The following is a 22,634-nucleotide window of genomic DNA, read 5'->3' on the forward strand; positions in this document are numbered from 1 at the left end:
CATGATGTATGGGCAGCATGATGTATTGGCAGCATAGTGATCATGAGCAGCATGATGATGCATGATGCAACATGATGGTGCTACACGGTAAGGTGCAGCAAATGGACAAAAGGCAGCACTATGATAGGTGAAGCCATCACTTTGGAGAATCAATTGAAGCAGAATGTCTTCAACTGATCTCATCGTTATAGGAGATTATTTATGCTCAGATCTAGATAAGTCAAAGTGTTGACTTCTGATGTAAATGTACTCTCTCTCTCTCTCTCTCTCTCTTTCTCTGTTGAACGTCGAAGGACATAAAAGAAGAATAGATCAAGGGTTTCCCCACATTGTGGGGTTTGTCCCTGGCTAGCGCCACATCTTGTGTCCTCTTGTCTTGGATTGTCTTTTGCGATTTATATTTATGTTCTATCTGCAATTTACTGTAATGCTGATGTGATTGCTAACTGTGAAAATTTAAATAAATTGTAAATCATAGAACATACCCAAAATTAACAATATCTCTCTTGTCCAAGGAAGATCTCATCCTTCTGCTGCCAAACTTCCAACCCCAGGAAATAATGCATCTGTCCCAAATCCTTCATGTCGAATTCTGTGGCTAGGTTCTTTTTGCAATCTTTTATGAGCCTGGATGATCCTGTCAGGAAGAGATCATCCACATATAATGTTAGGATTAGAGGCTCATTCTCTACGACAAGATAGTAGAGATTAGGGTCTGCTTAACTCTTGACGAACCCCATCTTTTGCAAGTAGCCATCAATTCGATTGTACCATGCTCTAGGTGCCTGTTTAAGCCCATACAAGGCTTTCTTTAATCTGCATACATGAGATTTCTTCTCATGTGTCTCAAACCTTCTGGCTGTTCAATGTTTACTTTCTCTTCTATTACCTCATTCAAGAATGTCGTCTTGACATCCATCTAATGAATCTCTCACCCCTTCTGTGCTGCAAGAGATATCACTGTTCTAATAGAAGTGTACCTGGTTATTGGGGTGAAGGTTTCTTCGTAGTCTATCCCTTCCTTCTGAGCATAATCCTTAGCCACAAACCTGGCTTTGTATTTCTCCACACCGCTGTCTGCAACATATTTGACCTTGTAGATCCATCTTGAACCTACCACTGGCCTGTCTTGAGGCCTAGGTACCACTTCCTAGACATCATTGACCATTATAGAGCTGTATTCCTCCACCATAGCATTTACCCATACTTGATGTTGAACGACCTCCTAAAAACTAGAAGGTTCCCCAACGTGAACTACTAAGGCCTGGTATCTATCTGGTTGTCTTCGCTTCCTTTTATTATTCTTGGGTGCACCAATGAAGTCCTCTGCATCCCGTAGAATCTGTTGGAGTTCCCCACTCATTCTTCCACTAATATTAGGCACATCTATCAGTTCTTCCTCTTCCTGAGATTCCTCTTGTTCTGAAGCTTTGTCTTTAGGAGAATTTTTGGTACTAGTTTCTGCTGGTCGTAGTGGTTTGACCAATGGCTCGTCTTTCGACTGCTCCTTGGAAGACATTTCTCGGGATTTCCTGAAAGCTCTGTTCTCCATGGAAGATAAACTCTATATGCCTTAGCATTCTCGCTATATTCCACAAGATATCCTTTCTCAGCAGTTTGATCTAATTTCTTTCTTTTTTCTTCGGGTATACGACAATACGTTAAACTCCCAAATATCCTGAAATGACTGACTTCAGGTGTCTTCCCTGTGAAGACCTTCTCCGGAGTGATTTTACCTAATGCCCTGTGCGGAGTCCTGTTCTGGACATAAACTATCGTGCTGCATGCTTCTGCCCATAAGAATTTAAGCATATCCTGATCATACAACATTGCCCTAACTGCTTCCACAATAGTCATGTTTTTCCTTTCTGCTACTCCATTATGCTCCAGATTGTAGGGAGTTGTCCACTCTTTTATGATGCCCTCCTTAGCGCAAAAATCGGTGAAGTCCTTGTCAACATACTCTCCACCATTGTCTGAGCGCAACACTTTTATCTTCTTTCCTGTCAGATTCTCCACTAGAGCCTTGAACTCTTTGAATCGACCAAAAACCTCATCCTTGGTTTTCAGAAAGTAGATCCAAGTCTTTCTGGAATGGTCATTGATGAAGGTGATGAAGTATTCGGCACCACTAAGAGCTTTTGTGGACATTGATCTGCAGATATCTTAGTGTATCAATCCTAGCACACTCTTAGCCCTATTGTTACTTCTGGAAAACGCTACTTTGGCATACTTGCCCAGAGCGCACCCTCTGCATACATCATCTCATTCGATACTTAATTCTGGAACTCCTGATACTGTTTCCCTGAAAATTCTCAGAGCCCCATGGTGTAAGTGTCCCATCTTCCTATGCCATAGTTCATTCAAATCTTTGTCTCCATTACTACCTATCAGTGCCATTGGTGATTCTAGCTACAACCTGTACAACCTATTACTTCTAATTCCAATCTGGGCCTTCTTTTTCCAACTCAAGTGTTTGACATATACTTTTTCCCTAATGAAGAAAACATCATAGCCCTTGTTTTGAAGTTGAGATACAGAGAGTAAGTTCATCCCCAATCTTGGCACATGCAACATATTGGTTGCTCGAAGCTGCTCTCCTGCTTAGGTTTGAAAGACTACAGTACCTCTTCCTACTGGAGTACACTTTGCCTTATTTCCCATGGTGATCTGAAAATTCATTCTTTCTTCCTGATAATCTGAAAAACATTCTCGGATTCCTATCATATGCCAGGAAGCTCCACTGTCTATATACCAAACCTCAAAGGAGGCAGAGCTTGCTAAGCAAGCGACTTCTTCTTCCAATCTGGAAGCTAACATAGAATAATCGAAATTCATCTCCCTTGTGCATTCTTCTGGAAATCTGCGCGAGTTCCCTTGAGTGGATGCCTCTGCATCATGCTCTTGACCCATAGTTGATTTTCCTCTCCTGTTGCCAGATCTCTCCTCTGATACCATGTGAAAATTTCTTAACTGAAATTCTACTACAACAATTGATTTATTTCACCTACTTATTATTCACAATAAGTTATTTACGAAATCCCTTCAACAAATATTAAAATAAATTCTACTGCAGTTATCACACAATTACCTAGAGAAAAATACATGCACAAGAACCAATCACATCAACACAGTTTTTTTTGGACAATTGTCCCTGGAAAAACCCAATGCGGAAAATCCAGTGCAACAGATGAGGTCTTAATTAATCTTCAACCGCAATTGCTTTTACAAGGAATGATTTTATAGAGAAACTGAAAGAAAACACTTGAGACTTTCCCTTTGAGACTTTCTGACACTTTGGAGACCCTTCTCCCACTCCTGCGTTGCCTCTGCATCACTTTGCGTGGTTCAGTGTGGTTCTGAGTAGCTCTGCGTCCCTGTGCGTCAGCTTGCGTGAGGGCCACATCTCTCCTCTGGACTGCGTTTCTCTCTGCGTTGTCTCCCACTGTCCTTGGGTCACCTCCTCCTCAGTCATTGTCTGCTGTTGATGCCCTCATCTTCCTCCACCTTGCAACTCTCGCTCTGAAATCGATCTCCTTTACTTGAGAATCAATTTTCCTAGAGATACTGAGTATCTACTGGTGTGTCTCCAAATGATCCTCAAGTCTTCTCTTATACTTTTCCTGTTGATGAATCAACAGCCGAGATTAAGTCTCTAATCAACGACTAAGATTAAAATAGACTTGATCCTCGTCTCTTAGAAGCTTCTCACCCTTATCTTTATTAATACCCATTAATATTTTTATTTTCCCAAGTTTAGACTTAGGAACCCATTAAAAATATTAATTATTTTAATAACTCCTCATCCGGGTGAAATTTCTTAAAATGATTTCTAGGTCTTGGAGATCTCATGTGCCTTAGCCTCTCCTCCAAATTTCAAGGCTAGAGCACATCCGATGCTACCAAAAATCAACAAGGATTGCACAAACTCTCATTTCTTCATTTTCATGTCTTTGAGTTGATCTTTCAAGGAGATGATTTCATTCAAATTTTTGACTTTATACATGCGAGCTATCTTATCATACATGTCCTTAAACTTCCTCAAATTTCCAACACATGCAAGTAAATTATCTTGTAAACCATTAGCTATAATTTGCTTTGCTTTTAACTCACCTTTCTTGTACTTGTTCTTGGCATTAGCGGAAGCATTTTCCGGAGGCTCAGGTACTTTTCCTTGAGTGTATTTCAAAACATCATTGTTATCACCTATGGTCTCCAACCTAGAATACTATTCGATTATGAAGAATGATGTCTGGGAAATTGTTCCTAGACTAAGTGACAAATCTATCGTCACTTCCAAATGGATATACAAAATAAAGCATGTTGTGGACGGGAGCACTGATAAGTATAAAACAAGATTTGTGGCCAGAGGTTTTTCACAAAAAGAAGGTATCGGCTATGAAGAAATTTTTGCCCCTACAACTAGATATACAACCATAAAATTGCTTGTCTCTTTGACTACCACTATGGGATAAAACATTCATCAAATGGATGTTAAAACAATTTTTTTGAATGGGATCATTGATGAAGAGGTTTACATTGAACAACCTCAAGGATTTGAAGTCCATAAGAGGGAGACACACATTTGTAGATTGAAGAAGGCTCTATATAGCGTGAAGCAAGCACCTAGAGCATGATATGCTAGAATGGATGCATACGTATTGAGACTTGGTTTTGTTAAGAGTTCCGTAGATCCTAACCTCTACATCAAAGTGGTTGTTACCCACCACTTTGTGGGTGATATCCCGAGGAGAAATTTTTTTCTCCATGATGAGCCTCAGTCGACAGCTAGCAGCCCCTTGATGCCTCTTACTAGCTCGTTGTGCCATTTCTTTGCCACCTGAGCCAGCCATGTGGTCCCTCAACAACCTGTCTTAATCGTATGTTTGAAAGTGGGGCTCTCCAAGCTAAAGGTATGTCTTGTCATTTGGTAATTGAGTATTGGGTTTACTTATCATGGATACTGCTGATTTGGGGTAGCATCGGATGTTCTCTAGCCATGAAATCTGGTGGAGAGCTTGGGGCACATGAGATCCCCAATACCCAGAAAGGGTTTGGGAAGATTCTAAACAGTTTAGGAGATATTAAAATAATTAATATTTTTAGTGGAGTCCCTAAGTCTAAACTTAGGGAAAATAAAATATTAATGGGAATTAATATGAAACTGTGTTAGAATGGTCCAAAAGACATGGATCAATCCAGATCTAATCTTAGCCGTTGATTAGGGACTTAATCTCGGCCGTTGATATGTCAACAGGAAAAGTATAAGAGGTGGCTTGAGGGTCACTTGGAGAGTACACCAGAGTGATCAGTCATTCTATTATCTAGAGTGGGGTTTGCTAAAAGAGATAGAATTAGTGATCATGTGTTGCTACTGAGGGGCATTGAGTACAAAGAGACAGAGAGGCGGAGATAGTGCCGGGAGAGCAGCGCAGTAGCCGGAGAGAGTGATGCAGAGCCAGCCAGGGCTCACGCAGGGCCACACAGAGGTAGTCGGGGGCTGCGCAAAGCCTCAGAGAGGCCAGTGTTGCTGACACAGAGGGCCAGAGGGCTGACACAGGGCCTCCTAAAGCTAACACAGATCCATCCGGGGTGACGCAAGGCCAGCGCTGGGCAGAGAGGTTGACGCTGGGGTTTCTGGGGTAGATTGGTGCTGAGGGGCTGCCGGAAGGATTATCCGGGGTTTCAGCCAGGAGATTTGTCTCAAACTGAGAGGTATTACTGCTAAGGAAATTCTCTGTTGGGTAGGCCAATTTCGACACCCAGATTGTACTTTGATATTGCTTAATAAGAAAACCCTCAGATAGCTGCACCGGTTTTCCCACATTGGGTTTTTCCCGGGACATATGTCCAAAAATAATGGTGTCATATGGTGTGATTGTTTTTGTTTCCACTAGTTGTTGATTTGTAATATGTTGAGCATGCACTAGTGTTTATTTTCAGTATTTACATTGTAAATAACTTGTTAAGTAACATAACAAGTAGGTAGGAGTAAATCAGATAAAGTGCATGGAGGGTTTCTAACTAAGTAGACTTAGAAACTTCAACAGATACTTATGGGTATGGATTGATGGGGGATTTGGCGGAAAAATGGCCTTAGTTTGTACTCTTGTTTCCTTGATCTCTTTTGGTTGTTACCCTTGGATCTTAGTCCTGTGGAATCTCCTTTATTGACCACTTGGTTCTAGGATGGTACTACTTGGGAAACCCCGACATTGGGTGCGTGGTCCCGTTCCTTTACCCACATATTTTACTCCCTTTCCACTCACTAGATGCCATTCACCATTTCTCCCACCTAGTTCCACATTCCCATTCTGGGTCCACATAGGGCTAGCCTCCCTATCCCCTTGCCCCTCCACCTTGGGTCAAGCCTAGAATGATGTCCCGGAGGTTGAAGCAATTAAAAAAAAAAGTGAAAAGCATAAATGGCCACATTTAACAGGAAATTGTACCATGAAAGGCAAAAGATGGTCGGGACAAAATAATCAGCAGGTGGGCAAAAGCCAATGCATGAGCTCTACCCCCATCCATGGTCATCACCCTGGTTCCATAGGCCCTAGACGAGTCTCCTTTATCATTCAGGGACCCATGATTGTCCCAACCCTTTTAGGGCAATGAACTACCCTACCTAAAAGGGGGTAATCACTGCTATATCTTCTTGTCCTTTGAGCCCTTAGTAGTTAATTAAAGAAATTCATAAAAGGAAAAAGGTGTATAAAGAAGGGTGGAAAAATCAAGGTCGGGGGCACCTCATGTACCACAATTTCTCCCTCCTATACATTACATACCCAGGTGTGGGCTTCCCTTATCTAGCTACCCCTATGCCCCACTATGTGGCCCAAGATTGCCCCTCTCATTCCCTATTTCATTCCACTTATTTGTCACTTGCCACCCCCATTAGAGGGATGTACCTTCGACCTACTATCCCCTTAAGGGTTGAAACCACCTAATAAGGTACTTGGCTAACCCTCTTTGGAGCTTGGAGACACTAGCACATTCCAAAGCCCGCTATGGAAGGACATGCCATTAAGTGCCCACTTTGTTATCCATGATTTGTAAGCTCTTTTACTCAATTATTTTAATGACTGGTTATACTCGAAGCCTAGGGGGATGCATTGGATCTTATGTAGGATTACAGGTGGTTTCGATTTGGGTTTGGTCTCCCTATATTGGATCCTAACCCCTAGAGGTCTACATTGGCACATGTGAGGTGTGCATAGAAAGCCATCAGTCTCCACAACAATGGACAACACTCCACAGATCTTCATGGATGCTCAGAGACTACTAGCGATCCACTTTTGGGATGATAGTGATATGTTTGGTACATTATGCCCAGCAGACTCCCATAGGAGTCCCACATTCTTGGCAGGTGTGCTAGAACTTGTACGATGCCATGGCAGCGTTCATTCCACCACTTGGACCCTTGCAAAAGATCTACAGGCTCTCTGATTCATATGGAGACCGATGGGGTCATTTATGTGCCCTCAGACCCACTGGGAGCACCACAGGTCTACTACTTGGAAAACAAGGGGCCACCCCCTTATCCATCATATTCCTAGGAATTTATTCCTCAATATGGCACTTTTGGATATTATTATGCCTATGGAGGGCCCACGAGATGTACATTTTATTATTTGGCCCCTTGTGAGGCTTATTTTTACACTTAAGAGCTAGTTTTGTGGGTTTGTCACCAATAGGGGTTTTATTTGCACATTATTTTATCATTAGTGGCTAATGTAGGTCCATAGGCTTATTCGAACTCCTTAGGAGGCTATATATTGATGTTGGATACATTCATTTGTATCATCACTTGACTTGGGATTTCTCTAATCATAGAGAATTTTTGCACTTTTTCCTTGGTGGATATTTTTGGAGATGGATGAATTTTGATGTATCAATTTGGGCTATTTCTCTTATCTTGGAGCTTTATTGAGCAAGCGAAATGTGGGTTAGATATACTCTATAATGTTGTAAGTAAATTTTGATGCTATTATTCTTGTTGCTGCATACTGCTAAAATTAGGGCTAGTTGTTGCATTGTCGAAATGTGGAATTGAGCATGTTTTAGCTAATTTAATGTATGGGCCAATGTTATATGAATGAAATGTCCTAGAGATTTATTTATCTCGAGAAGCTTGCATCATTTTCTTTGAAGTATAAATGCTTGAAGGTCACTTTTCTTTTCTTTCTCTCAACATTGGACGAAGTTGACTTTCTGGGCCTCCTTGATCAAGAAACCAAGTTCTTACTCATCATTATCCTTGACTCCATATCCCCAAGTGAACTAGGCACTGATCCCTCAAAAAGGGTGATCATTTCAACCCTCTTTTAACCATTTCCCCCTTTTTCCCCAAGTCTAGCCCCATTAGGTCACCTAGGGCATCAATTTCCTGAGAATTGACCCAAGGAAAAAATTTGATCTCCTATAGGCTATTGCGCTGGTGGGTCCCCTCTCTCTCCTCCAAATTTGAGGCAATTTTAACGATGGAATCTCTGAGAATCTCAAGCCCTAGCCCTAGGATCGAATTGTGCCTAAGCATCCCCAAGGCTAGACCTTAATAGGATCAATTCAACTTTTTGAACAAATTATTTTGGTTTGGTCCTCTCCCCTCACCTTATTGAGGATAGGAACATCATTGGTTGTTGCATTCCATCCCCGAACCTGCGCTAGGTCCACTTGGCCCCTTGTGGTCCCACTTCTCAATAAAGACTGATTGTCAAGGACCATTTGGGAATCCAAGTTTCCCAAGGATTATAGGGATTGAGAAACATGTTCATAAGCCTATCCTTTCTCCCTCAATCCTCTAATCCTGACCCCTTATCCTGGTGGACCAAGTCCCTTGCTTAAAGAGCAAGCAAGCTCCATTCTTCACTCCATCCTTGGGAAAGGGGTTTCAAGGTCACTTCTCACCTATCCATTGACATATACTTTACAAGTGAATCCCTACACTACCGGGACTCCTCCCATCGGTGAAATTTCGTAAAAAGCAGGGAGAGTTAGTTGTGGTGACAGTGGGTTAAGCCTTCACAATTGAAGAATTAAGGGCAATTCTATGTAATGTGATTCTTCTTGACTTGATAACAATTTGTGAAGTAATTTTACAATTATCTTAGCTTGATCTTCTTCTTATTATTAGTGTGTGTGTTTCATCAAACTGCTACCAAAAACATAAAGACAAGAACACAAATGTTGGCTCTCTGTCAGGGCCAAAAACCTCTCTTCTCTTGAGAGGAAAACCCTTTAGTAAGTTTGTCTTATTGAAGCTTCTTATTGATCAATGCCAAACCCTAGACCCTTGACGATGATATCCTCCAAGCACAAGTCAAGTCTTTCCTCTTTTCTGCACTATGTTTCCGGCACATGGACTTCCTCCTTCCAGCACTTTGCTCCCCAACACATAGTCCTTTTCTTCACAGCTTTTTCTAGACCTTGGCTATGTTAGCTTCTTGATGAGATATTCTTCTTCCTTCCTTCAAGATGTTCTTTACTTAAGGACACACCCTTCTCGAGACTCTTCTTGAAGTATAGGTGTATGACTGTACTGCTGCCCGAATTTTCCCACATGTGGTATGTACCCTAGAGAATTAGGGTCCCTTTCCTTCACTACAGAGATAAGCTTCTTCGCTTTACTTGGGAGGCCTTCAAGATGTTCTTTACTTAAGGACACACCCTTCTCGAGACTCTTCTTGAAGTATAGGTGTATGACTGTACTGCTGCCGAATTTTCCCACATGTGGTACGTACCCTAGAGAATTAGGGTCCCTTTCCTTCACTACAGAGATAAGCTTCTTCGCTTTACTTGGGAGGCCTTGGAGGCCTAGTTTCAAGCCCAAACAATACTAGTTTATGGACTATTTGTCCCTACTGTCATATCTGTAGACTTGAACTTCCTTTCTTTGCACGTGTCACTGTTTCTAGCCCTAGAAACAATTCTCTTCACTTCGGTTCTCCTTCTCGTTCCTTTGTTGCACTAGGAGACCTCTTCTTCATCCTTCGTTACCCTTTCTCTTGCCTCCTTTCTTCTTAGATTTCAGAGATGCTTGGTTGACGTTGTAATGGAGTGGAAAACCTCTATATATAGATGATTGTCCCTCCTTTTAGGCTGACTAGAAGACTGCAAGCCAACAAGAATTTATTCCATTGTTTTGCTTCATTTGGGGGACGTTGTTGCATGGAGAGTGTTGTCGCACAGATTGTTTGGGCAGCGCGACAACACTCAGACCGGGCGTTGTCACCCTGATCCCGATCTCTCCGTTTAAGCCGTCTCCCGAGGCTAAAGGGGGTAGACCCTATGGGATGAAGGAAGACAAACTGTGGACCAGTTGGGTTGGGAAACACAGCAAGGCAATACCAGTACTTGATTGATTTTGGGAATTAATGTACGAGTGCCTTATGGAGTTAATGATTAAATGAGTATTTATTAAATGTTGCAGAAATATGAACCTTGTAAAACAATCATTTATCATCGAATATCCAAGTGATACAAGCTATTCAATAAACTCAACACTTTAATAATGATCCAGCAATTAAATTTCTAAAGATTGAATGCATTAAACAACCATAAAATTTAAATGCTAACCAGATTCAAATAGTTAGTCTTCAGATGTAAACATTTAAGCTCATTTAACTATACCACAAGACTTCAAAAGAAATCTTCAATTTTCAATTAGTCTTTTTTCAAAAAAAAATTAATTTTTTAAATATCCTTTATATATATATATATATATATATATATATATATATATATGATATTTTTATAAATAAAGCAAAACTAAACTAAACTAAGCAAAAACTAAAGTCTTAAATAAAAATCTAAACTAAAGTCTAATCTAAAATCTAAAAAGAACCTGTAGATGCCCCTTTTTTTATACTTTTATTATTTTTATATTTAAATTTTAAAATTAAAAATCAAGAAAAAGCCTAAATCTATTCTAAACAAAAATTCTAAAAATAAAAAATAAAAAGGAACCTTTTTTCTTAAACCTTTTATGATTTTTTATTATTTTTAATTTTTAATGAGATTTTTGTAGATTAAATGAAAATCTAAACCCAAAATAAATCAAACTCCAGAAATAACATTTTATGCCTTTTAGGGCTTTTTATATTTTCTATTATTTTTTATGACATAAAGTTCTAAATCTAAAATTAAAATAAAACTAAAATCTAATCTAAACTTAATGAAAATGAGATTTAAAACAAACACTAAATATATACAAATGAAGTGAAATTTAAAACTAAAAGAAAATTTATTAAAATCTAAATGAAATCGAAATATTAAAAAAAATAAAAATAAAAATAAAAATTCTAAACTATATAAAGTCAAATCTAAATCTAATTAAAAAAAAATTAAATGAAACGGAACTTTTAAAAAATTCTAAAGTTCTAAACTATAAGAAAGACAAAATCAATTCTAATTAAAATTTAAATGAAAACTAAAGGCATAACCCTAACCTAAACTAACGCACATATAGAAAACTAAAAGAAATGTGAATTTATTTACTGATTATATGAACGCAGGTTTGCTGGACAGGAGCATGGAGATGGTTCGACGGAACGGAGAAGCTTATGAAGGGACGACTGCTGCATGAGGGATCCTGGCACTGCATGAGGGATCAAGGGCTGCGGTGGATACAGGGTTTAGCGTGGAAGAAATGAGACGTGGGCAGCAGCAGGTGAATGGTAGTGTTGCAGTAAAGGAGGAGCTGCGAGAATGGTTAAAGGAGAAACGTATGGCTGCGGATAAGGGATCGAAACAACGTTTGATGCCAACGTAGAGTTTTTTGCAAGGGATCTAGTAGCGATGGCAGCTTGCGTTTGTAGCTTGAAGGGAATGAACGACAAATTTTGGATGTTGCGGAGGAGGTGCGGGTTCTGCTGCAGGTTTGAGATCGAGGAATGGCAGCAAGGAGACGTTGATGATATTGCGGGAGTGAGCCACGGAAATAGCAGGTCGAGGGTATGGAGGGTGAACGATGGGAGACTGCGTGCAGCATGAGAGGCGAACAAGGCAGCGTGAGTGATTTTTTTGTTTTGCAGGTGGCTGAGCTTGTTGCTGCGTAGGCGTTTGCAGGTCTGGAATAGAAGCTTGCGTGCAGAGGAAGGGAGAATGTAGCTGCGGATTTGGAGGGACTGTGAGTTTGTTTCGATGGATAAGAGCATACAGATATCGGATAGGAGACGCAGTTTGAGATGGGTAGAGATATGGTGCAAAAAACGACAACACGCAGGTGGGCAATGGAGACTGCGTGGATTTGGAGATGGCGCAGATAGGGAGACAGCATAAAAAAATTTGAGATTTTCTGTTAGAAAATACAGATTTTCCTTGAGCGGTAGAGAAACTGAAATCTTTAAACCCTTCCTGCTTCAAATTGCATAATGGAAATCCTGATTGTCTGATGGAAAACCCTGAAGAAATTTCAAAATCTATACCTGCAACCTGTAATTGCAAAAAATAGAACACCCAAAAATAATATATGCAAGGATTAAACCTAAAAAAGGAAACCCAAAAACCAGCTAAAGAATTATAGTATTTACAAATTGAAGGCTCTAGGTATCCAGATTTATCGCTATGCCACATAAATATTTTCAGAGTTTAAATTTAATGTGAGATGCTTCAGAAAACCCTTCATGCATTCATAAAAAAATTTAAATGATAAGCCTGGGATTAAAACTGGCTGGGCTCTTTCAGAAAACTCAATCTAGGAGTTGGCTGGTTCAGCGGAGAACTTCCCCGAACGCTCGGTAATCTAAAAAAAAGATTTCCTGCACAGCTTAAAATCAACCATTAACATAGAGGGAGAAAACAACAAAGGAATTCAGATCAAATGGAGATAATTGCCATTATATTTCAGAAATTAAACTATCATTCAAACCCCAGAGATCAGACAAGATACCTGTGCCTAAATCAATCTTCATCAAGCTATCATCAATGGCTGAAAATAAAATTATGCAGAAAAATAAAACATCTTACAACATTTCCAGAAGAGTAACACCAGCAAGATTTTCAACCCCAAAGTCTTTCTTTATTGCACAAAAAATGACTTTCAACCCCAAAGTCTTTCTTTATTGCACAAAAAATGACTACAAGAGAGCTTTCTTTAGCACCAGACTCTCAAATCCAATCTGATCTCAAATGACCCCTGACACCCTATTTAAAGGAAAATTTCCCAACGGCTAGTTCGAGTGATCCATGTCAAACTAATCTCGACCGTCGATGAGGATCAAAATCCCTTTTAATCTCATCCATCGAAATTTTAAATGCATTTTAATATATTAAAAATTTAAAACTTTGCATTTATTATTATTTTATTATTTTATTTTATTTTTCAAATTTTTATTTATTTTTTTAATTTTTTTTAAAATTTTTTTTTTTTTTTTTTTTTTAATTATTTTTGGATCCTCGAACTTAGCCTTTGGAAAAATCACCTAGGACCTAGGACTTAGGACTTATGAGGGGATAAAACATTTTCTAACCCTCAAGACACTTTACATCATGACTTATACACTTTTACATCTCAAGGGGGAAAACCCATTTGACATAGACCCCCATAAACCACCCAGTTCTGCGACAAATATAATCTAGCAGATCAAGCAATTTGAAATAACCTAACCAAATTATTAGGATTATTTACAAATTACTTTTACATAGACTCGAAACACACTAGGATTCCCCTAAGATTCTAATGACAATTCATTCCGGCATTGGGGTTAGGCTGAAGGAAAACTCTGCCGATCATGGATCGGTGAGACAAAAAACCTTCCGGAACGTAGATTATCACTAGAAAATTAGGTTTGCTTAGGCAGTGTACATACATGGCTTAGATCTGCTAAGATTATTTACAATTTACACATGCAGACTGGGTTTACAACATAACATGATCAGGCTGATGATGACAGGCACGGACACGTCGATCAAGCGCTATCCCTTTTGCAAAAAAGGGGGTGTATTGCTATGGGTAGTTGACACGTAATGGTCAACAGAGAGGACTTGGACTTTGCTTGGAGGTATTCCTTTGACCTTTATACTATTTTATATATAGTGTAACATGCCCTCTAAGTGTCTTACATAAATACATTGACTTTTGGGTTCCTAGAAGCACTTAAACATGTGCTTGACCTACTTCAATGAGCAAGAAACTCATTGACATATATTATAAAAATAATTTTCCTTTTCTTGAATAAATACAAATATCAAAAGTACATTTATGAAGACCGAACCTAGTTATACTTTCTTCAACACTCCCTCCTAACTAGGGAGGTATTTATACAAAATTACAAGGTGTTTGGCTATCTTTCAATCTTGAAGAATTCACATAAGAGGAATCGGATTTGCAATCCATCTGTTATAGCACCATAATAACCAACATTGTTTCCACAACAAGGCCTTGACTGACAACTCTATCTCTCAATAGATCAGAGCACAATGTTGGCGAGACCAATGACTTATAGACACCTTAGTCATTGTCTTTCAAGGTACATACCCACCCGGGTATTCACTAAGTATGACCTTCTAGGATTATTGTTGTCTTGGGTTCCCAGCCCTCAAAGAATATCGGTCCTCTTGCCTACTCTTGCCTTGGATGCCCTAAACATCCTCAAAGAGTATCGAATGCCAGATGATTACCCAATCCTCCCATTATTTCTTCCCGAGTGAAGACAAGAATGTTGTGTCTATCACTTCCTCTCAATTGAGGAAGACATGCCCAAGTATCCTTTGACAAGGTACTTTTCCAAGTTCCTTTGTAATTGGGAACTTGTTATAACTCCTTCTTAGCTAGGGACTTGTCCATTCATCAACAACTTCTTCTTCATGGGTCCTTCAATGGCTTGATCTTCTTCTTTCCTTTGATATCATGAAGTCTTGGTTCAAACTTCCTTTTGGTAGGGCACCATCCATTGATCACTTTCCTTCCTGGTTTGTCATGTCATTGCTTCCTTTGTGGAAAGTGGTCTTCTTGTCATATATCGGGATCTCTTGTCATCTGGCTACTCCTTTGTCATCTTGTCCATGCTTCAGAATACTCTTTTCATGGATGCTTCGTTGAACTTGCTTGTTCCCATGCTTCGGTCGAGTAGTCCTTCATGACTTCATCCTGTTATTGCTTCAACATTAAGTTTTGCTGGATGGCTTTCTTCATCATGACATCTTTGTAGAGTAGAATCAATTATCTACACCTTTTGTATCTCTAAGGCCTTCATAGGTGTCAAGGGTATTTCCTTTCTTTGTCAGAGTTGTCTTGCCTTGTTTCAGGAGATATCTTCAAAGTATCTTGTCAGATAGTGATTCTTGGTGATCATGGTGTTTCTTCACATGCTTGATCTCTTTCTTCATTTCCTTCTTCTTCGATAGATTGGTCAACCACTTTCTGCTCCTTGTGAGAGCACTTCTTCATTGCTTGCTTCTAGGACTAGTTAGCATTTCTTCTTTATATGCTTCTTAGATAACAATCTTATACTCCTTATGTGAGTATTTTCTTTTGTTGACCTTCATTGCATTGTAGTACATGCCTTTGTGCATGTCATTGGTGAAAGAGATTCTTCCTACTTGATCATGTTATAGAACTATGCCCATGACTCAATAATATACAAATGATAACATGACTAACCTTTGATGCATATATACCTCATCTTGATTCTCCTTTGATCATCTTGGCTTCATTTGGTTGTCCTTGGTGTGGTCCTTCTTGCTTCATCTTATCTTGCCTGCATATCATCCTTTTCTTGAATCCCATGAATGGGATTCCCAATGAGACATCTGCTTTGGTTCATGAACCTTCTTTTGAAGATTCCATCATAGGATCTTAAAGACCCTTGCCTAGCAAATGTTTCTTTCCTTTTGATGATGGAGGTCTTCTAAGATTCTTAATCATGATCAATTTTCTTTCATTGTGGATGAAGTCCTATTATAAGTATGCTCCTTCTATATGAATATCTTGAGCTATGTCCATCATGCTACTATATTCTAGAAGATATATCTAACCATGCATTTTGTTTTCATTTATAAATGCTCTTTCTACATGAGTATCAAGAACTCTATGTACTTCATGCTTCTAGATTCTAGAAGATATTTCTAGCCATGCAATTTTTATTTTATTCCTACATGCTCCTATCCTACTCAAAACTTTGAAAGAAGACTTTAAGTAAAAAGTTTGACTTAGTCATAGTAGAGATCTAGAGGATCTTCCTTTTTTTGCTTCTTTTCTTCTTCTTTCACCTCTTGAGTCATGTGAGCTTCTTTCCTCTTTCTTTTGTTGTTGTTGTTCTTCTTAAGCTTAGGACAATTCCTTTTGTAGTGTCCATATTCTTGGCATCCATAGCATTGGATTTTGGAAATAACTTTGTTGTTTGTTCTTCGTGGACCAAATTTCCCAAATTTTCCCTCTCTTGGCCATGGTAGCAAATGCTTGCTTCTTTGATCCCACATCTTCCTTGGCTTTGACTTTGGTTTCCTCTGTTTTGCGTAGAGATCACATTTCACTTAGTGTGGTAGCTTCCTTCTTGGCATATATGCTAGATGTGAAGTTGCCCCAATCCTCAGGTAGAGCATTGAGTACTACAGTTGTCATTTCTTTGTCGGACATGACTTCCCCTAGCTCTTGAAGTTGATCTCTCATCTCAGAGATCTTCATGAAGTAGGGAGCTATTCCTTCCTTTGATATCTTCATCTTGTACAATTCATTTCGTAGAGATATCACTTCTCCAGTTGTGGTTACCGAGAATATCTCTACTAGTTTATCATAGATTTATTTTGATGTTTTAAATTTGGAGACATAAGGAATGAGAGAGTCCTTGATAGACTATATTAGAATCCTTTGAGCTTGTCTCATCCTTATTGTACTTGGCTAAGGCTTGAGTTTGTTCCTTAGCAGGGATAGTGATATTCCCTTTGACATGTTCCAGAAGTTCATTCTCCTTGAGAAGTAAATCAGTCCTATTCTTCCATGCAAGAAAGTTATTGGTACCTACCAATTTGCTGCTTTCCTTGCAAAAAGACATTGATGTATATTCAGAAGGGGACATATACTTGATAGATTTTTACTATTTAGATGTAGTGGATTTGCTTTCTCCTTGAAGACTTGATGACTTGCCTTCCTAGGATCTTGATGTTCTTCAAGTTGCCTTCTCCAAGTGGACTTGCTTGATGATGAGATTTTCTTGGTAATTTGTAGATGATGTAGGTCCCTCTTTGATCTGCTATCCAGGAAAAATATCAGCTGCCATAAATAAGATGATCCACATGGAGTTTGGCCCTAGTTGCCAATTTCAACAGTTTGCTTTTTCACTTTTTTTGTTTTTTTGTAATTATGGGCCAATACGTCATTTGGCCAAAATTTATATTTTTTGCTTTTTTCTTTTTGGGGAAGATTGCCTTTTTAGGCACGTCTATAATTAGCAACTTTATGTATTTGGCAGGTGCAGGTACAAGTCATGGTTCCTAACAAGCAATTGAGGCATGGTCTGAGTTTCCTTTGCATGGAAAAATGAGTTGAAGAGCAATATTTTGTCACTGGTTTGTGTCTCGAGCTGGAACTTGGCGTAGATCTGAATCATGTCTCTGAGTAAATTATCATGGTTTATTGCCTTAAAGTCATAAGTTGTAAAGTGGTTGATTTATTAAATCCACATTCAATCTACTTAGTCACATAAAAAGGGGGTCGAATTATTTAATGAGAGCTAGGAGCTTTTGCTAAAAAATTTCATTAGTAAAGCTAGTGAAAAGCGAGATGCTTCCATTTCATGGATGAGACAAAACGTACATTCTTTGATGTTTAGTTTCACCTCTCAAGGGTGATGTGATGGATGGAAGATTGATACCCATAGAGTGCCATAAATTGAGATATTTTAGATGAATGAAGGAAATGTTGAATCACCATTCTGCCAAAGATAATGATTCGATCCTTTGTAGCCATTTATTAGATGCAAAGCAATGGAGAAAACCTTGCAAACATTTATTCACAATCCTAGTGCATCCATCAGATTGGGGATGGTTAGAGGGATATAAACCAGTTGAGTACCCTAACAAGAAAACGAGTCAGTCTCAAAATTACAAGTGAAAACTAGAGCTCTTTCACTTGAAATAATCTTGGGCTCTCCATTTAGCTTTTGAATCATTTCCATGAATGTTATGGCTATTGTACTTGCTATAGAAATATAAGCGAGCAAAAATCGGCATACTTTGAGTTGACACACCACTACCATGATATACATTCTTCCCTTCAGACTTTGGTAAACCTTTGATAAAATTCATTAAGAGCTTTTCCTAAGCTGACTTGGTATGGCTAATGGTCCTAGAAGACTTGGGTTTTGATCGTCTCTTCTCTGTTCTGTTAGCAAATTAAACACTCTGCCACAAACTTTTGAAAATTCAGTTTTAACTTCTAAGACTTTTCCCAGGAAAAATCCTTGATATTATTATAGATTTTATAATTGAGGATAACATAGAATCAATAAGCTATCGAGATAGTAAACACTAGATGTTGTATACTATTTGTTAACACATTAGTTTTTTGTATTTTACTGTTCCATATATTTCTAATGAAGGATGATTCTCTATAATGATATTCCATAATTTCAGCAATTACTCATTTTACAAAATATAGGACCAGTATTAAAATTAAAATTACTTGCAAAATAAAAGTTGGTCTAAATTTATAATATTGTAAAGCTCTTAGAAAGTCATTCATGTCTACTAATGTGGAGGCTGTGACACAGATGGTGAAAAGTTTGCATGTTGAAAGAAAAGAGATTGTATGAAGTAGCAGAATTTTGTTCTCTAACAACTATTAATTTTGGATTAGGGGCAGGAAAGTAGACTACATTCTAAAGAAAACAGCATTAAGCATGTTGTATAATTCTTTCTTTTTATTGGCCATGATATTTGTGAAGTGCAACTGTAGATTCCTTATAGAAAATATATGGAATGACAATAGTTTGCCTCTTCTCTTATCTCCTAAAATGATCCCAACATACTGTCTTTGAATTTAAGGTTGGACTCTTCACAGTACTTATCATTTACTCAGTTTGCCTCTTGACTGCAGGCAGATGGTGTGGATGATCCATTAGCTGTGGCATCTGTTAACTTCTCCCCAGACTTCTCAATTAGTCTTGCAAGTTGCTGGGAAGCACAGGTAAGATCTTTCACACAGGAAAAATGAAATGTTCTATGTTTATCCACGTATCTTCCTTGAAAGTCAAGTTGTTTGCACTTATGAATATATTAAGGAAGAAGCAATGGGAGTTTTTCCTCATCTTGTTTATCTAACCAGGGAATTTGGATTTGCCAATTCTGGTCTTTTCTACAGGGAAAACAGTCCTTATACTCATCTCCAAATGAATTTCAAATTTTGATTGAGCAAATACTTTCCAGGGACATACGATCTCTTTCCCAACGGTTGCGGCCTCACAAAACAACTTTTGGTTACTCCAATATGGACATATATGAAGACAATGACAATCGGACCTATATATCACAAGATAATTGCATAGATGAAAACAGTTATTCTACAGCACTCACATCAGCGGTGACAAATGAGAGGGAGAGTTTGTCACATTGTGACAATGATATTGTTGAATATCATATAATTGTGGAGGGGATAGATGTGTCATATACAATTGATGGTTATGCTAATGTTGTGATCCACCGAGCTGCATTGACCAATGATGTTAGAAATGGTAGTGCTCGTGAATGCAATCATAATATCTGGTCAAATTTAGTAAGTAAACTCCCTAATCATGTGGCGTAATAAAGTTCCATTGGTATCAACAGGTCAAAAGTACTATGGGTGGAGGCGTATGTGAAGCTACCATTGGCATATAGGAGTAGTTATGCAATTTATGCATAAGCCTCCTTTCACACATTACCGAGTGTCATTTTTCTGCTCATAAGAGGAAGTAGAATTCAAATGAATAGTATATTTTTAAAAGCTGTTTTACATTAGTAGCTGCCATGAAACCGGATAAAGAGGAGGGGAATGAATTGCCTGTCCTATTTTTGTTGGCTGCATGATTTTCAGCCAATGTTCAGCCTATTTAGCAAGGCAACGGATTTTGTAAGAGATCAATTTAGCAGGACATAGCTTCTATTTGAAATACATCCTCTGTCCTTTCCTGTAGATGAAGAGGAATTGTCAAATTTTCATATGGTTTCGAAAACTTTGTTGGTCAGAAATGCACTTAATGTGAAATTTTGTTGGTTGAAAATACCATTTTGTAACAAGTGGATAAAAATGTCAGTGCAAAAATCTATGGAATACAACTACAAATCTATGGCATACTACTGCGATAACATGCCAACTGCACACCTTTATCTCTACCAAATATGCATATACCCATGGTCTGGTAGATCAGTACTCGTAGGCAGAGATTGTTTTTCTTTCTTTCCCTTTTCCATGTTCAACGAAATAGATACAATTAAACTCATGACCAAAGACAGGACAATAATGAAGGGAAAAGAAAATTCCATAATTGTAAATATCTTGCAGTTGACAACAATGCATTCTTACCAACTTAATATTAACATTCTCTTTTGTAGGTTGACTGTTGAAATTTTACCATGACTAACATTTAGTGGGTGAGGAAATATCTTATAACATGTTCTATCCAATGTCTTTTGATGTAGATGCATGACAGTGTGTAATCTGCATGTTCAACGTCTGTGTGTGATAAGAAAAAAGATAGGAATTTCTGCCATCTTTTTTCTTTTTTTTTTTCCAGATAAGCATGCAAGAACCAAAACTAGTTTAGGGTCGGCTTCTTGTTTTATTGTAGCTTCTTTCTAAATAAAGTATTGCTTTGAAAAGCAGGCGAGCCTACAAATTTCTTTTATTCATGTCCAGTGGAGTAGTTTTCTCAAAGCCAATCACTAGTACAGTGTGCTTTAGTATAAAACTTGAATTACTTCGCTGTGCTATACATTCATTTATGTTTATTGCTTTTGATCTGATTTTGATTTAAATCACAGGGTTGCATTAAATTAAGGATGCCTTCGAAATCTTGTTTTGTTTATATTTATTTCTCAATTGTTGAAATTGCAACAAGTGTTAATCAAGGCTGTCATTGATGTCAATATGGCAGTGTTTGTGATGACAAATTCTTGTGATCATAATGTTGCCCATGAAGGACCCAAGGATTGAATACAACATATGGAATGAATATATATATACATACATAATAGAAGCAATATACTTGTTGTCGCACAGAGTGTCTAGGCAGCACGACAACGCTCAGACCAAGGGCTGTCACCCTGATCTCCGATTTCACCGTTTAAGTTGTCTCCCTAGGCTAAGAGGGGTAGACCCTATGGGATAAAGGAAAACCAACTGGGAAACAACTGGCTTGGGAGACACAGCTAGGGAAACAAGCACTTGATCAATATTTAAAATTTGATTAGATCTTAAATGCTTAAGACCAGTGCCTTCGCTAGATGAAGTGAAAGTCGGATAATTGGTTTGCTGCTTAGGAAACAAACCTTTTAACAATTGCTTGAAAATATTTACTGAAATGTCTAGCCTACAATGAGCATTAAAACAATCAAGCAATAACGATCAATTTCAATGACAAAGCAAAGCTCCAGCAATTAAATTTTCAAATGATCGAATATTTTGAATAACCACGAAATTAAAAGCTAAGCACCTAGAAATTAAAATGATTATGCTTGAAATTCCAAACCTAGGAAAATTTATCGTTTTCCAATAGTTAAACTCCAAATAAAAATTTAGGCACTCAATTTGAAAATTTATTTTTTCAAATTTTTATTATTTTTTGATTTATTTTAAAGTCAAAAGAAATAAAACTAAACTAAATTAAAAAAAAAAAATCTAATTCTAAGACTAAAACCTAAGCTAAATAAAATCAAAAGGTAAATAATAAAAAAGTCTACTTAAAACTATCACTTAATGAAAATAAAAAATATAAGCTATGAGAGAGTGGACTATCAAACTTGAATAAAAATCATTGAAGCTAACTATAAGTCTTAAGATCGAAAAAACTGCCGACCCTAACTAAACACATACATAAATAAATAAAAATCAAAACGTTGTATTGTTTACGCGTATGTGTAGGTTGGACAACGGTAGCAAGGAACAATGGCGTATGGAGGAGGAAATTGATTTTCCTTGCAGGTTGGAGGGTGTTCGATGTAGGGAACCACGGGTTTGCTTTGCAGGTTAGGAACTCGACGAGGGTAACGTAGTAATGGCAGTGTGAAGTTTGAAGGGGATCGATGGATGGAAGAGTATGGTCAGGCGAAGAGAGAAATGCGATTTGCAACGATGAAAACAGTATGCATATTGGACAATATTTGGGCAGAAAGATATGCGTGGGAAGGGATGAAAGCAAGGCTGATGCAGGTAGGGCAAGCATAAAAGAAAAGCACAGGGAATGACAGCCACAAGCATCATATGGAAATGGAGAAGCGCGAATGAGAGAAAAGGAATAGCACTGCGTGAGGATCAGTGAGGAAAGCCGTAGGTACAGCGAGTCGATGCGAGGGTTCGAAACTGATAAGAAGCCGCAGTTAGGTGTGAGGATGCAGGTGTATAATTTCGAATTTTTCTAGAATAGAAAAATGCAGAAAAAGAAAAGAAAATGGTAACCTAATGAGCTCGAGAAGATTTCTCAGAAATTTTTACTTAAATA

General features: G+C 38.2%; 1 protein-coding gene across 3 annotated transcripts in view; it reads left to right on the forward strand.

Annotated features, from left to right (window-relative positions):
* The window catches only part of LOC149244311 (uncharacterized), a 234,548-nt gene extending 214,279 nt beyond the window's left edge, over positions 1-20,269 (forward strand). Inside the window, exons 6-8 of one of the 3 annotated variants that reach the window (XM_089374798.1) lie at positions 19,037-19,126; positions 19,301-19,670; positions 19,747-20,269. In XM_089374798.1, the coding sequence (XP_089230924.1) occupies positions 19,037-19,126; positions 19,301-19,670; positions 19,747-19,796 (510 nt within the window). In that variant the 3' untranslated portion in view covers positions 19,797-20,269. Of the gene's footprint in view, positions 1-19,036; positions 19,127-19,300 lie in introns of all 3 variants that reach the window. The other 2 variants (XM_089374799.1, XM_089374797.1) reach the window with 2 other exon arrangements.
* The last annotated feature ends 2,365 nt before the right edge of the window (positions 20,270-22,634 follow it).

Source organism: Pinus tabuliformis, chromosome 8 (genome assembly GCF_031772625.1).
Source record: "Pinus tabuliformis cultivar Carrire ecotype Pingquan chromosome 8, CPIR1, whole genome shotgun sequence".
Classification (NCBI taxonomy): domain Eukaryota; kingdom Viridiplantae; phylum Streptophyta; class Pinopsida; order Pinales; family Pinaceae; genus Pinus; species Pinus tabuliformis.